Source organism: Anolis carolinensis, chromosome 1, assembly GCF_035594765.1.
Source record: "Anolis carolinensis isolate JA03-04 chromosome 1, rAnoCar3.1.pri, whole genome shotgun sequence".
Classification (NCBI taxonomy): domain Eukaryota; kingdom Metazoa; phylum Chordata; class Lepidosauria; order Squamata; family Dactyloidae; genus Anolis; species Anolis carolinensis.
Window position 1 is genome coordinate 163534805 of NC_085841.1, and position 16479 is coordinate 163551283.

At 38.8% G+C, this 16479-nt stretch overlaps 2 protein-coding genes across 5 annotated transcripts in view; one reads left to right on the top strand and one right to left on the bottom strand.

The window, feature by feature from the left end:
• Positions 1-2124, bottom strand: part of esf1 (ESF1 nucleolar pre-rRNA processing protein homolog) — a 52265-nt gene extending 50141 nt beyond the window's left edge. The window contains exon 1 of one of the 2 annotated variants that reach the window (XM_008115135.3): positions 1990-2124. The gene's annotated coding sequence lies outside the window, so the exon portion shown is untranslated. Of the gene's footprint in view, positions 1-1985 lie in introns of both variants that reach the window. The other variant, XM_008115128.3, reaches the window with a different exon arrangement.
• A 121-nt stretch (positions 2125-2245) lies between these two features.
• On the top strand, positions 2246-13028 carry ndufaf5 (NADH:ubiquinone oxidoreductase complex assembly factor 5). 3 transcript variants are annotated; one of them, XM_003215275.4, is made up of 11 exons: positions 2246-2413; positions 4771-4811; positions 5725-5788; positions 6735-6782; positions 6869-6972; positions 7826-7865; positions 8208-8405; positions 10050-10110; positions 11604-11687; positions 12537-12619; positions 12732-13028. In XM_003215275.4, the coding sequence occupies exons 1-11, from the start codon at positions 2246-2248 to the stop codon at positions 12819-12821; spliced, it is 981 nt and encodes a 326-aa protein (XP_003215323.3). In that variant the 3' UTR covers positions 12822-13028. The 3 variants fall into 3 exon arrangements, with proteins under 3 accessions (XP_003215323.3, XP_062813958.1, XP_062813964.1); XM_062957888.1 differs by lacking the exon at positions 6735-6782; XM_062957894.1 differs by lacking the exons at positions 2246-2413; positions 4771-4811; positions 5725-5788; positions 6735-6782; positions 7826-7865.
• Positions 13029-16479: the final 3451 nt, after the last annotated feature.

A 16479-nucleotide genomic window follows, 5' to 3' on the forward strand; every position in this document is an offset into this window, starting at 1 on the left:
GTAGTGTTTTTGATGTGTTTATCTATTTTAATTGTTTTGTAACCCGCCTCGAGTCATAAGAAGAGGTGAGGAAGAAGTAAAAGTATTATTATTATTATTATGATTATATTTTCCATGGAAATTTTCCCACACCATGTCTGGGAATGTATCTGTGTTTTGTCCAAATATTTCTGGGTCCCTTTACTTAGCTCAATGCTGAGGTCATGAAAACATTGGCAAAAGTAAAAGGTATGTGAATACAACCTAGACATTTAAATGAATCTGTTATCAACAAAGCGCAGTGTTTCCAGTGGACTCTGCAAAAATTCTTCCAGCTGCACTTCATAAAAAGGAAAATCAGCCTGTTTAGCAACCCTCACTGATTTATTATGTTTGGTTCTCATATCAATTTTATATAACTATATACCAGGGTCCATGAAAAAAATTCTCAGGCAGAACAGGGTCACAAGTGGACAAAGTTGAAAGAGCCATGGTCTAGACTAGTTTCTCAAACTGTGCTCTTCCAGATGTTTTGGATTTCAGCTCCCACAATTCCTAACAGCTGGTAAGTTGGTTGGGATGTCTGGGAGCTAATGTACAAAACATTTGGAGGAGCAGTTTGAGAACACTGGTCTAGACCAGTGGTTTTCTAAGTGTGCTCCACAAAACCCTTCCAAAACCCTATTTCCCTCCCACTTCTTAGGGGTGCTTTGTGTTGTTCCTGTGATAAGTATGTGTGAATTGTTACATTACATATATTTAGGAGCAGCAATTTAAGTGTTTACCTGAGCTTGGCCCCATATTAGCTGTCCCAAGTCCCTTCAGGGAGATGGAGGTGGGGCATAAAAATAAAATTATTGTTATTATTATTATTAAGCTTCTAACTCTTGCTTTTATTTCTGATCTGCTATTATAAGTTTATATTGTCTTTATTTCCTGTTTTTGATTTGATTTGTTGACTTGTCTGTTTTTTGGCACTGAATGCTTGCCACCTGTGTTGGAAACTGCCCCAAGTACCCCCAGGGAGATAGGGAGGATTACAAATAAAGTTATTATTGGGTTGCTGTGAGTTTTACTGGCTGTATAGCCATGTTCCAGAAGCATTCTCTCCTGCCGTTTCGTCCGCATGTATGCAGGCATCCTGAGGTTGTGAGGTATATTGGAATCTACAGTGAAACGTAAAAAGAAAAGTATGGTATATAATATGTAAGTATTATGTTAGTAATGTAATATTATCCTCTATATAAACAAATTTTAGTGACACTTGTTATCCAAGCTGCAAAAGAAGGGGATTATGGTGTCGTACTAACATCAATCTAAACTGGATTTGAATAGAAACAGTGGTAGATCATAGCCCCATCCCTATGGAATCTCTTACGTCTACTAGTAATATATATTGCAATGAAAGAACTCTTGTCTGTTGGAGGCAAGTGTGAATGTTGCAATGGGCTAGCTTGATTAGTATTGAATGGCCTTGCTGCTTCAAAATCTTGCTACTTCCTGCTTGGGGGAATCCTTTGTTGGCAGGTGTTAGCAGGCCTTGATTATTTCCTGTCCGAAATTCCCATTTTCTGAGTGTTCTTTATTTATTGTCCTGATTTTAAAAAAATACTGATAATCAAACTGTGTTGATTTTCATAGTTTCCTCTTTTCTGTTGAAATTGTCCACATGTTTATGGATTTCAATGGCTTCTCTGTGTAGTCTGACATGGTGGTTGTCAGAATGGTCCAGCATTTCTATGCTCTCAAATAATATGCTGTGTCCACTGTCCAGGTTGGTTCATCAAGTACTATGCTATGGCTGATTATGGCTATGGCTGACAAAGTTGTTGAGGGAGTTGAAGCCCATGCCAGACCAACTAACAAGAAGGGCAAAGAATCGGGAGCCCGTGTCCCTTCAAAACCAAAGCGAGAGGGGCCGCGGGAGAGAGAGAGAAGCCTCGCTTCAAGAGAGCCCTCCCTAAAGCGCCAGCCCCGCTTTCCGTCCCTTTTCGCCCCTCACTCACTCACTGGGCCACAGCTCCACGCGCTGAACACTCTGCCTTGAAGAACTTCGGCGCGCGGCTCATACGTCACTTCCGGAAGCAGCCGCGAGAACTACGGCCAAACTGCGGCTATCTCTTTGTTTCGATCTGTGTTCCCAAACCCAGGCGCGTCTGGTCTCGCGTGACGTCGCTGTGGCGTGAATGGGCGCGTGGAGTGGGAGCGACTCCCACCATGCGAAGAAGTGGCTGCTGGGAAGCGGCGGGCGGCCTTCTCTGTTGCCATGGGGCCTGGAGCGGTGTTGGCCGGGCCTCGCCGCCTCTGCCTCTCCCGCTTCTTGGCCTCCGGGCCTGGCGCCCTCTGCCCCTTCGACCGGCGCCTGAAGAGGAAGCAGAAGAACTGGGCGGCCGCCCAGCCCGAGGCCGAGCGCTGCGAGTACCTGCGCGAAGAGGTAGGAAAGAAGCAAGCAAGGAAGGAGTGGTACTGTACTTGGAACGCCTCCAGTTCACACAGCAGCGTTCAAAGTGCAGGCAGTCCCCATGTTACACACACCCAACTTAGAAACGATTCAGGGCCCTTCCACACAGCCATATAACCCAGAATATCAAGGCAGGTAATCCCACAATATCTGCTTTGAGCTGCGTTATCTGGGTTCACACTGCCACATATTCCAGTTTAAAGCAGAAAATGGGGGATTTTATTCAGCTGTGTGGAAGAGGCCTAACAGTTCAGAATGCGGGTGAGACAACAGCAAGTGAGAAGAATCTATCCCTAGGAAGGGAAATTCACTCCTTGAAGAGTTATAGTACCATCACAGAGTTGCTGTGAGTTTTCTGGGCTGACCATGTTCCAAAAGCTTTCTCTCCTTCACATCTATGGCAGGTATCCTCAGAGATTGTGACATCTGTTGGAAACTAGGCAAGTGGAGTTTTTATGTCTGTGGAAGGTCCAGGGTGGGAGAGAAAGAACTCTTGTCTGTATTTATTTATTTATTCTGTCAGAAGCAAACCGAGGGTACAGTTGTAATATATTTGAAAAAACAAACATTTTTTTTTTTAAAAAAACTTGACATTGTACTAAATGTCCTTTGACTAGTGACCACTTGGAGTGCCTCTGATGTTGCTAAAAGAAGGTCCTCCATTATGCATGTGGCAGGACTCAGACTGCATTGTAATAGGTGGTCTGTGGTTTGCTCTTCTCCACGCTGACATGTCATGGACTCCACTTTGTAGCCCCATTTCCTGGCTCTGCATCTTGTGGTGCCAGAGCATAGCCTGTTCAGCGCCTTTCAAGTTACCCAGTCTTCCATGTGCCCGGGGGGGAGTTTCTCATCCTGCATCAGCCAGTGAGTGTTTCGGGTTTTAGCCTGCCACCTTTGGACTCTCACTTGATGAGGTGTTCCTGTGTGTATCTCTGTAGATCTTAGAAAACTATTTCTTTATTTAAGGCATTGGCGTGCTGGCTGGTATCCGTGCGATGCGGGTATCTCTGTAGATTTTAGAAAACTATTTCTTGATTTAAGGCGTTGGTGTGGTGACTGATATCAAAAACGATTTGCAACATGAGGCAAGTGTGAATGTTGCAAACACAGCATTGCTCAAACATAAATCAAGGAACATGAAAGGCATCAGCCAGAGAACTCACTAATGAACCAACTCAGACACAGCATATTATTTGAGAATACAGACATGCTGGACCACCATGTCAGACTACACACAGAAGCCACAGAAATCCAAGAGCTTGTGGACAATTCCAACAGAAAGGAGGAAACTATGAAAATGAACAAAATCTGGCGACCAGCATTTTTAAAAAACCTCTAAAATCAGAACAGTAAAGAACAACACTGAAAATGGGAATTCCAGACAGGAAACAATTAGGACCAACTAACACCTCCCAACAAAAGATCCCCCAGCAGGAAGCAGCCAGATCTTGAAGCCGCAAGGCTTTTCAATGCTAATCAAGGTGATTCATAGCAGCATTTACACTTGTATCCAACAAACAAGTGTTCTTTCTCCCACTTGGGACTTTTCATGGATATATAAACTGCACTTGCCTAGTTTCCAACAGACCTCACAACCTCTGAGGATGCCTGCCATATATGTGAGCTAAACGTCCACTTCTGGAACATGGCCATATAGCCCAGAAAACTCAAGGCAACCCTATTTCTAGTTCATTTGTTATCATTGGATATTTGTAGGTCCCTCCAGTAAACTTAGTCAAGACGTACATAAATTTGACCATCGGTCAACTGAAAACATCAGTGTGTCAGCACAATCCAACATGACATTTTAGGGCCCTGTTTATGCATTTATAGGAATTTTTACAATACCACAGCAGTTCCAACATAAGATTTGTTAGCAATTCCCAACCAAAACAGGGGTGCTGAAACCTTTTTAAGTTTTTCAGAATTCCCTAGGCAGAAATGAAAAGGATTTACCTCCTTTAAGCCTCCCCCCCCCCCCCCGGTTCCATAAAAAGTTAGTATGAAAAACTTATTTGTTTCAACATGTTATTTTTAAAAGCCTAAAATTGACCTTGGGGATATGGCTGCTATAGTGGTACTGGAGGAAAGATGTCTAAGCTCTTTCCACATGCCAGCTTCCTGATCCGAATGTCCCCTGACTTTGGGAAATTGAAATGGGAATGCAGGGCCCGCAGTTTGTGAGATCTTTAAATGTGCTTATCACACATTGGTGATCTGAAGTGAATCAGATTTTTCAATGCACTTTTTAAAAATGAAATGAAGCAATTTCTGAGATCAAAAGTCATAGTGTTGGACAAGGACATTTAACTTTTACTCTATTACAGGTTGGTAGCAGGATAGCCGATCGTGTGTTTGATATAGCTAGGTAAGTACTAATAGATGTACTTTGTATAAAATGTGTTTTTATAACAAGACCAGCCTTATATATTAAATTTAAGAATCAAATCATTTCTGGAAGTTACCTGGTTCTGCCTCTTAACAGTTGCTGAATTTTGGATGGAATATCTGATGAAGCCTAATTTATTTGTGTGTCCTTATTTCAAATTGATAGATGTAATAGTGAACATTCCTGCATTTAGGATTAAGGAAGATATTACGAAGCCCCACTTAATAAATTGCAATATAAATACATATCCTAGAAAATCAGTTTCATTAAATATGGCAGAACTTATTTTGGACTAGACACTTATAGGGTTGCATGGTAAATCAAGTGAAGAAAAGGAGCAGCAGATAACTATAGACAGGCAGTCTCAAAGTTACAAAAATCTGACTTGCAAACGACTCATAGTTAAGAACGGGAGTGAGACAAATCTACTCCTCGAAGGCATCTTCACTAAAGCTTTATCACCAATCCTTGCTTCCAAAACAAGCCACGTTTTTCAAAATCCAGTGATCATAGGGACAGAAAATGAGGTGAACAAGGGTACACACACCAAAACAAACACCCAGAGGTGTTAACTCTTCCTTATGCTATCCAAAGCTGATATACCGATAGATATAGATAGATAGATAGATAGATAGATAGATAGATAGATAGATAGATAGATAGATATGTATTTATATGGTTGGAGTTACATTTTGAAATATACCTGTTCCAACTTAATACAAATTCAACTTACTTAGTACTTTCAGTGGGATACTCCCCAATATGTACATGTAAGAGAGGAGTCTGTATATTTGGGAGAAAGGCAGAAAAGGAAGGAAGTAATTAAATAAAAAGGCAGAATTTCACCAAAACACTAAGCAGCTCTTAACTGATTCATTTTATCAATTTCAAGGACTTTCCCCCTTGCCTTGGACCTCGGCTGTGGACGAAGCTACATAGCTCAACATTTGAACAAGGTATTATTTTTTTTATTTTAAGACTTTAAATTGTCCAGCTCAAGATCAGACTGCTGCATGGCAGATATAAACTTAAGAACCATATATTATAGCAGCAGTGCCAGTTCTGTTGATCCTTTTAGTTTGCTTCAAATGTTATAAGGCAGGAACCCTAATTTATTGGTCCTCCTATTGCAGGCAAAACTAGCTAAGCAGTTATTTTACCAAAAAGGCAAAAAGTGTGCTGAGAACTGAGAAGATATCTGGGATATCTGCTTTTTACAGGGACCTTGTGTAAATAGAGCCCTCCACACTTCCTCCTCTTCTCTTTTCTCTCTGAAATTTTCCAGAGGAATAACTCAGCAGGTGCTAAATGTGTGACTAGCCCTCTTTCCTCCTATTTCTCATTCACTATGCATATTCAAATACAGGTATTCCAGATTTTTTTTAAATCTGAAATGCAAAAAACTTCTGTTCCCAAGCATTTTGGACATGGAGAGGCAACCTGTATTTTAAAAAATAAAACAAAGGTCTGTCAGTATGCGTCATGGTACACTTTCCTTACTGTCCTCCATCCAAGCCAGAATCCGCATCTCATCTCTAAAATAAAACAAGTAAAACATTTATAGGTACAGTAGAGTCTCACTTATCCAACATTCTGGATTATCCAACGCATTTTTGGAGTCAATGTTTTCAATATATCGTGATATTTTGGTGCTAAATTCATAAATACAGTAATTACTACATAGCATTACTGCGTTATAGAACTACTTTTTCTGCCAAATTTGTTGTCTAACATGATGTTTTGGTGCTTCATTTGTAAAATCATAACCTAATTTGATGTTTAATAGGCTTTTCCTTAATGCCTCCTTATTATCCAACATATTCGCTTATCCAACATTCTGCCGGCTCGTTTATGTTGGATAAGTGAGACTCTACTGTAATTGCATGATCTTTTTCCCCCCAGGATATTATTGAAAGACTTTTTCAAGCAGATGTTGCCGAAAACGCTTTGGTAAGAAAGTATATAGCATTTAATTCATCAGAACGAAAAGTAAAAGAACCTTGGTCCTAAACTATTTCTATTCTAATTTTATTTAGAAAAAACCAATAGAATCCGAAATACCCAGAATTAGCGTTGTGGCTGATGAAGAATTCCTTCCTTTCAAAGAAAACACATTTGATCTTGTTGTCAGTGGACTGAGGTAACTAACAGTTGGACTAATGGAGACATAATAATTTAGAGCAAGAAAAGGACCTACAGTTCTGAAACCAACTCTAGGTCTTACTCTTATTGATCATATAGTTCAGTTTATTACTAGAAATGTTTTTGTGTCTATGTATGTTTGTGAGTGGGGGCCCACCACACGCACAAAAGAAAAACACACTGCTTTACTTCTGTAGTTTGATATAGGGAGAAAACTTACTTTCTTTTTTTAAGGCAGCATCTTATTGCAGTTAGTGAATGCAGGCTTTGAGGTCTGTTTTGGTGGCTGGGTACAGCTTTTGATGGCCTACAAGAGACAATTGAAGGACAGGATGGATTGAAAATTTCAGAGGACATGCAGGATGAAGCATACAATATTTTAGATCCTGGCCTCTTTATTTAAAGTGTTTCATCCATTGTTGGGTTGTCTGCTGATCCTGTAAACTAGGGCTGCACAACTTCTGAGGAGTAAGGTTCCAAAAATTGATAGGCTAAGCCTCTTGGGAACAAAAATATATTTTTAGCACCTCACTTTCCAAAAAAGGTATAATTAATGACTAAGGTTATTTTTCTTGTGTGCTTTCAAGTCATTTCAGACTTAGGGCGACCCTATCAGAGTTTTTTTTTATCAAGATTTATTCAGAGGGACTGTCCTTTGTTTTCCTGAGGCTGAGAAAGTGTGATTTCCCTATAGTGTTTTTAAAAGTCTGAAAGCTGCAGTCCTCTCTGTACTAACTCCATCAAATATAATGGTGCTTGCATTGTGCTGGTATAGTAGCCTGTCCAATTTTTGTAATATTGAGAAATACCTTATACTTCTTTTAACACATTTTAACATACATTCTTTTTAGCTTGCATTGGGTAAATGATCTTCCCAAAGCACTGCATGAGGTAAGTACAATTATTAATATCCCTATTAAAAATAGTGCAGCTTTCTCTTTTATTGCTGCAAATAATCTTAAATAATAACAGTGGGTTTTTTAATGACTGAGTTTGGCATTTTTAGAAAGTGAGGTGCTAATGGGCAAAGTGGAGGTGAGGGTAAATTAATTCTATAGTTTTACTCCATGTGTTATACTTTTGTTCATTGGGATTGGTGAAGTTCCTTTCATGATATTGAAATTAGCAAGATGTACTTGGTAGGATCTTAGGTTGTTTTAAGATTAAAAAGTATATGTCACTTCAAAGAAGAAAATTAGTCATGCATTACTTCATTATTGTGACTTATTTTAGGTACATCGTGTCCTTAAACCTGATGGAGTATTTGTTGGCTCTATGTTCGGGGGAGACACGTTATATGAACTTCGCTGCTCTTTGCAGCTGGCTGAACTGGAAAGAGAAGGTGGATTTGCCCCACACGTGTCTCCTTTTACTGCCGTCAGTGACTTGGGACATCTACTGGGAAGAGCTGGCTTCAACACACTGACTGTGGTAATTATCTCTTTCAAGAAAGGAACATCTCAGAAAGTTCCTACACATGCTAATCTTTCATTTTGATATAGAGATCTGCAGACTCTGTGTTGCAGTTTATTCATAGTTAAATTATAATAGTATGTTAATTAAACTAGACTACTAGTGGCTTTTGATCTGCATCAGTGTTGGACAAAGTGCAGCTCTCCAAATGTTGTATTATGTATTTGGTAACGTGTTAGCTATAGCCATCATACTAGTCATTGGTGAGAACGGCTGGTAATCCAACATTTGCATAGCTACATTTTGCCCACTCCTGATCTATATAGAAAAGAAGATTTTTGTTTTATAAATGAAGTAAGGTAGAATTGAAGCATAGATACACAGAATGAACAACAATAAATTCGAATTCTTATGTTCATTTTGCCCTGATCAAATTAGCATTGATAATGGGTATGTTATTTATGGTATGCTTGAATGACAGCTATTTCAGTAATTATTGGGAAAATAAGAATGATGACTGACTGCTCAAAAAAAAAAGGGAATATGGAGCAGTGACTTCCAGTAAGTTAATGTTTTGGTTCATATACTTGAAAGTCAAACAAAATAATCCAGGGTTTTTTTTTGTTGTTTTTTTTTTTGCTGGATCATAATTTCACTTAGATGTGGAGCATGTTTGAAGTAAAAATATTCAGATCTCAGTCTGTTGTAAACTTTCTGCTTACTGAGACTCAATTAAGATCATTTTAGCAGAGTTACAGCAAAGTATCTAGCTGATTTGTGTGACATTTATTCTACTTTTGCTCTCACTCACAATAATCCAGTCTCTGAATTGGCTCTCTCTTCCGTACACATACACATTTTTTACACAAGGGTCATGTTTGGACATCTATGGCTTCATAAACCTCACTTTGTGAAGCAATGACTTACTATTCTCACTTACCTGTTGTTCTCATATGCTGCGTGTTAACATGGCATTCCTGGCCTGATGTAGGCTTTAGTTTGGGGAATACTGTTTGAATGCAAGCCATTTCTGCATCTATGTCAGCCTAAAGATCAGAGTGTTGGAGACATTCCTTAATCACAACATGTGAAGCTCTTTTAAAAACGTTTGAATGCTGTTTGCATTTTCCCACACCTATCACCTCTGTTTCTGGACTTTTTTTTCTATGAGTTCTTGTATTTATCCCCCCCCCCCCAAACAATATGTTTTCTTCTTGGCCCACACAGTTTTCTCTTCCTTCAGGTTACCTGCCATATGGCCTTTTTTCTTAGTTTTATAGTTTTGAGCCACCTTACTTGATCATTTCTTTTCTACTGAAGAGTACACATTCTGTTTTCTTTGTTTAGAATTTTTCTACTTTACAAGTGGGCTCTTCTTCCTGACCTAGTCTGAGTAAATTGGTGACCAGTACCCCAACCCACGCTCCACAATGAATATACATTTTGTAAATGTTGTAGCACTTCTGTGTGGGGTGAAATCTAAGCAGTAGGCAACACCAAGGCTTAGCCCTGTTTACCTGTCTCTGATATGTTTCTGCTGTTGCTGTTGACATTACCATCATCTTGTCCTATTTCAAATGATCTTAGGGTAGCATACAATAAATCAGTTTGGAAACAACTTACAACATTAAACTGAATCATGCAATTATTTTAAATTTTTAGGATACTGATGAAATTCAAGTTAACTATCCCGGTATGTTTGAACTAATGGATGACCTGCAAGGCAAGTACGCTTTTTAAAGAAATAGTGAACAAGTAGGTGGACAGTGACGAAAAGTTAATAGGAATAGAAATGTGCTGCTTCTGAAAATTTTTATAAATGCCATGGATGGCTAAAAAGACAAATGAATGAGTCTTAGAGCACAGTGAGCCACAACTCTTTCTAAAAGCCAAAATGGCAGTGGCTAGTTTGAGACAACATGATTGATTAGAAAATAAGATAATGCATGCTAAATTGGAAATTTGTAAGAAAAGAGAAAGACTGCATTAAAAGTAGTTGGATTCAGTCATCCCAGAATACACAGCCCTGATTGTGAAGTAATCAGGGCTGTGGATGTCAGGGTCTCTTGGTGGTAACTTGAGTTGCCATTAGTCAAAGCCAGACTGGCAGCCATCTACACCAACAACAAGGTCTGGATCAGGGATGACAATTATGTGGCCCTTTAGATGATGTTGGACTGTAATTCTCAACACCCATAACCAGTTGTGCTGGCTAAAGCATATTCCCCATTGATGGTTTGGTGGAATGAGTAGCAAATTAAGATGCAGAGTGCAATTTGATGTATGCCCAGCTCTGACATGAATTGATGGTGACTATAGAGCTTTGAACTGGATTATATGAGTCTACAGTGCCATGCAATCCAGTTCAAAGCCAATCATCTGGATTTTATATGGCAGTGTAGAAGAGGCCTAAATGAACACCATCAGGAAGATTGTGGAGCTATCCAAACAAGTCTGAGATAAAGTTTTGCAGAAATGCCAATCAGTTCATTAAAAAATGTTATCAAATACACAGCAATAGTAACCCTGGAATGGTAAATACACTGAATGTTTTAGAATAATCTAGTAAATACACAGAACTCAAAGCATTTGAGGATCTGGCAAGATTTTAAAGTTGCTGTTCACCCTTGAACAGAGCTGGAACAATTTTGCCAAGAACAGCAGGCAAAGCTGATAGAAATTTAGCCAAAAAGACTTGCAGCTGTAATTGTTTTCAAAGGTGCCTCTGCCAAGGACTGCCTCGAGGGGCATATAGGTACTTGCACAACTAGCGTGTTTACATCAAGTGACAAAATTAAAATTCAGTTCCAGGTTGTAACATAACAAAATATGGTAGATTCAAAAGGTGTAAACACTTTGCAAGGCAGTGTAGCTGGGTTTTTCTGTCAGAGGTTAGAAGTATATCTGGTAAGTTATTTTTAAAATATTAAAACAGAAATACTGGCTCTATGCATGTAAGTAGGAACAAGTCTTGTAATCAGTAGAGCTTAATTCTGGGTAGACATGATGTGAAGCATTGTACTGTTACAGAAATAATATTTACTGCAAAGTTCTGTAGCAACTGGCAGACATTTTTTTTGAAGATGTGTTACCAAGAGAAGAGCTTACCTTTGGTAAACATACATAGGATCAGTCTTCATGTGAGATTTTTGAAATACACTTGTCAAACTCATGGTATATGATGTATTTCTTTTAAAGCCTGAAAACTATTTTTAGGTATGGGAGAAAGTAACTGCTCTTGGAGCAGAAAACCTATGCTACACAGAGCAACCATGCTGGCGGCAGCAGCAGTTTATAGGGGTAAGTGAGATTTCCAGTGAAACTGGGAGATTTTATCAGAATGTTCCTTTCCACAGAGACATGCTTGACTTAAGGCATCAGATGTTAATTAAAGAGTTGAATTTTGAATTATGGTTAATTATCAATATTTTTTGTGGCATATAGCTTGGTTTCATCAATCTTGAAAAAAAAATTATGGCAGATTACCGATGTCTTGTTTTTCCTTTTTCCTCTTCTTTCCCCCAAGTCATAGCATCAAAGTATTGATGTGTACTCTGCTGCTAATGTCAGGAAAGAGTAGGAGTCTAAATTTACTTCCATTAACTGAGTAAATGTCACAAAGCACTATTAAAATGCATATAACAAATGCACACAGGTAAAATACAGCTTAAAATTCACAGGTTAAAATTGACTAGGTAGGCTTGCTGGAAGAGATAGGTCTTAAGTTGCGTCTTATATTTTGACAGCTGATTTCACTATTCAATCTCTTCCTACAGGTCACTTCACTGAGTCATCTATCTTCCTTTTTGTGCTTAAGATAAATACTCCTGGTTGGATCAGGGGGGACTCACACATAGCACATCATTTGTTGTTCTTCCCTTTCCTCATTATAGCCATATTCAGAGGCCACTCCTAAGGAGAAGTGACCCTCTGCAGTGGCATGAGTGGCTATAGTTGGGATTGGAAAATCAGAGGAATTTGGCAGTGCTGCTATCTGTAAAAACACATTCTTTCCCATTCATTCAAAGTATTACTGGATTCAAGCCATGGAATTTATAATTCGTTAAACTTAATCGTTGGGTTCTCCAAATGTTTTGAATCAACTCCCAAAAACTCTAGCTATCTTAAATATATATTTCCTCCCCATAGAAATGTATGGAAATGAAGATGGAACAGTACCAGCAACTTTTCAGATCTACTACATGATCGGTTGGAAATTCCATGAGTCTCAGGTAATACGCATCACTTCCAAGATTGTATTTCAGGAAAATTATTGTAATCGTTCTTACTCAATTGAAGCCTGAATTTGCATACATAAATTAATAGTTTCTATCTCCTTTTCAGGCAAAGCCAGCACAAAGAGGGTCTGCAAAAATGTCATTTGGCGATTTGAGGAAAATGAATGAATTTATTCCAGAAGGGGGGAAACTTTAATATGCATATAATGATGGCAGTGAAATTGGACTTGCCTTGTAGATAGTGATTAATAAGGGAAAACTATGTCGCTATGTATTTCTGAACATATTTATCTCAGTGCCTGGACAAATTGTAATATATTCTTCTTTCACTGGATTTGCTTATTTGTAAATATAGAAGTGTTTTTGCAGTGTGAAACTGAATAAAATTATGTTTAGATTTCAATTGTCTAAATATGTAATCATTAACATGAGGGCCATCTATCTAACAAGAAATGCAAAAAAGGAATTAAAGACTGCTCATATCTAGAATCTTAAATGTAATATCTTGGAATTCCCTAATTACAGTAGAGTCTCACTTATCCAACATTCGCTTATTCAACGTTCTGGGTTATCCAACAAATTTTTGTAGTCAATGTTTTCAATACATCGTGATATTTTGGTGCTAAATTCGTAAATACAGTAATTGCTACGTAGCATCACTGCATATTGAACTACCTTTTCTGCCAAATTTGTTGTATAACATATTTTGGTGCTTAATTTGTAAAATCATAACCTAATTTGATGTTTAATAGGCTTCTCCTTAATCTCTCCTTATTATCCAACATATTCGCTTATCCAACATTCTGCCAGACCGTTTATGTTGGATAAGTGAGACTACTGTATTGGTTATATTTACGTTCCCTTGTCCTCCGATGAGGTCATGAGGCATACATGAGTTTTCATCTCTCCACTCCTCTATGACCAGGGCTGTAGCGAAGGGAGGGGTAGTGGTTCAACCCCCCCTCCCCGAAATTATTCAGGTTTTAAAAAAAACCTGGTCTACTCATGAATTTTAACTTGGTTAACCAAATCCCCATGAGTGTCCATTGAAGTTTATTGATGGAACCTGATTTCTGAATTATTTTGCGTTCTGGAACTACTCGTCGTGATTCACTAAAAAGTTTTAAACCACCCCCGAATTTTTTTCCTGGCTATGGCCTTGTCTATGACCTATATTAAATGGAGAGTTACTAAACCCAAAGCCACCTAAGTTTTGTGCCTTTGTGGAAATGTAAACCTGGATAAGAAGATGGGATGTATTAAATTGAATTCTGCAAGGCCAACTTTGGTGAAGCATTGGGAGTGTTTCAAGATAAACTGTCCTAGGTTGTCTGTTTTATGATTGCTCTGTATTTCTGTTCAAAATATACAAGATGTTGCACTTTCAATCATATGTGCAGGAGGAAGTATGGTTATGGATATACAGCAAGCCAACCAGCATTCTTGACTATAGTAGAACACAATTGGACCACAAAAGGATGCTGCTTAGTGCTAGGCTGAGAAGAGGTTTATAATCCAGGATTTGATTCTGGACAAGCAAACTGACCTTGCACGTATAACTGAAATCTGGTTAATGGGAGATATCAGTTTGGCGTGGTTATGCACACCAGATGTTTGGGTGCAGCAGCAAGCAAGATCTGATGGGTAGGAAGGAAGAGTTACAGTGATCTACCATGAATCAATTCCCCTGCTGAGGTACTCTCAAACAATTTCCAAGGTCTGAGTGTATACACCTGACAATAGAACAATAAGGCAGGATGGAGATTTCAGTAGTGTACTGTCCACCCTGCTGCCTAACTGTCTCCTGCTGGAGATGATCTCAAACATAATGTTAACCTTCCACAAACTTTCCATGTTGCAGGAATTTAACATCCTGAGGCATTGTCATTAGGAAGTAAATGGGTTCCTGACTAAAGCCGAACCAATATTTGCCCACAATCACAAATATATACAATGCAAATGATACATCAGCGGTTATATACAGTATAGATTAGTATTAAATGAAATACAATTGGTATAGAAGTTCCAATTACAATGGTATTGCTCTGTATATTCGGATAATTTATAATTTGAACAACACATGTTCTATTTATACACTTTTAGCTTGTCAAATCAATGTTGTACCGCCGAGTATGGATACCACAACCGGTTTCAACTCTAGGTCTTCCTCAGGTGAATTTATCTGTGAATATTGCATCAAATTAACAAGAGCATGTATCCATATCCACATACAAACAGTTACAAATCTTGTACAAATACTTACAATTTTACATTCATATGAAAAAACACTTAACATCGCTTTCAACAGTTTGTATTCATTTATCCTTTTTCAATGGTGGGTTCTAAACTAAAGGAACAAACAGTGGCTGTCACAAATTAACAATATAAAAGTTAGACTTTGAAAAGTTTATATACATATCCACATACTCACAGTGTCTATGATTTCATGTACTGTTATGATACTCTGCTAAATACCGGGATATAAATAAACATATTAATAATCAATAGAACTGCAAAGACTGTCACAAGCCAGTAAAGGTGGTCCCAGTGGTGATCGGCACACTGGGTGCAGTGCCTAAAGACCTTGGCCAGCACTTAAAAACAATTGGCACTGACAAGATCACCATCTGTCAGCCACCTACTTGGATCTGCACACATTATTCGCCAATACATCACATAGTCCTAGACACTTAGGAAATGTCCAACATGTGGTCCAATACCAAAGCCAGCATAGTTATCTTGTTTACTGTGTGCCCTTGAAAACTACCAGGAAACGCCCACTAGTTCAGAGATCTGCAGCCAGGTTATTGACATGACCCAGGGAGCGTACCACCCCCATTACAGCACCTATGCTGGCTGCTAATATATTTCCAAGCCCATTTCAAGGTGCTGGTTTTGACCTCTAAGCCCTAAACCAGTGGTTCTCAACCTGTGGATCCCCAGGTGTTTTGGCCTACAACGCCCAGAAATCTCAGCCAGATTACCAGCTGTTAGGATTTCTGGGAGTTGAAGGTGAAAACATCTGGGGACTCCAGGTGAGAACCACTGCCCTAAACGGGTCAAGCCCAACTTACCTATCTGGCTGCATTGCCTCTTACCAACCTGCCCAATCTTGAAAATCTTCTGGACAGAGCCTTCTCATTGCCACTGCCACAAATACGGTAGCCGTCCTGGCCCTTTGGAACTCTCTCCCCATTGAAATTAAAACTGCCCTCCCCTGTTACCTTTCAAGAACCAGTTGAAGACCTACCTGTTCAAGCAAGCTTTTGACAAATAAATTCAATTGCTAATGACAGCAAGGTCGATTTGCACTGAGCTTAGCAAAATATACTATTTAATTGATGAGTCTCCACAATAATTGTAATTGGTTTTAAACGTTTTTAATGGTTAATATTTATTTATACCTTATTTCTGGACGTTATTATGCTTTGTGTGATTTTTGTCTTGCATTTTTTGTTAAATGTGCTTTGATTTGTATTGTATTATGGTGTGAGCTGCTTTGGGTCCCGTTAGGGGGAAATGCAGGATATAAATAAAGATTTTTTATTATTACTAATCTTGTTGTGTATCAAATAATAATAATCAATAAAGCTTAAGATGGAAAAGACCAGGATTCCATTTTACCTATTGTAGAGATTTCCCTGGGGACACTTCCACACAGCCATATAACCCTGAATATCAAGGCAGAAAATCCCATAATATCTACTTTGAACTGTGGGATTTTATCCAGCTGTGTGGAAGGGCCCTGGCAACAACAGGTAAGGTAAAAAGGAGCTGCCTCCCAACCTGGACTTTGAAATTCCCCATGAAAAATCCCACCGCGCCAAAAAGGAGGCCTGGCCCTTTAACAGGAG

Excerpts from the sequence above, each read along its gene's own strand:
- ndufaf5 (XM_003215275.4), top strand. The coding sequence starts at position 2,246 with ATGGGGCCTGGAGCGGTGTTGGCCGGGCCTCGCCGCCTCTGCCTCTCC. Across the intron at positions 4,812-5,724 it reads CGTGTGTTTGATATAGCTAG|GACTTTCCCCCTTGCCTTGG; the intron begins GTAAGTACTAAT and ends ATCAATTTCAAG. Across the intron at positions 10,111-11,603 it reads ACTAATGGATGACCTGCAAG|GTATGGGAGAAAGTAACTGC; the intron begins GCAAGTACGCTT and ends AACTATTTTTAG.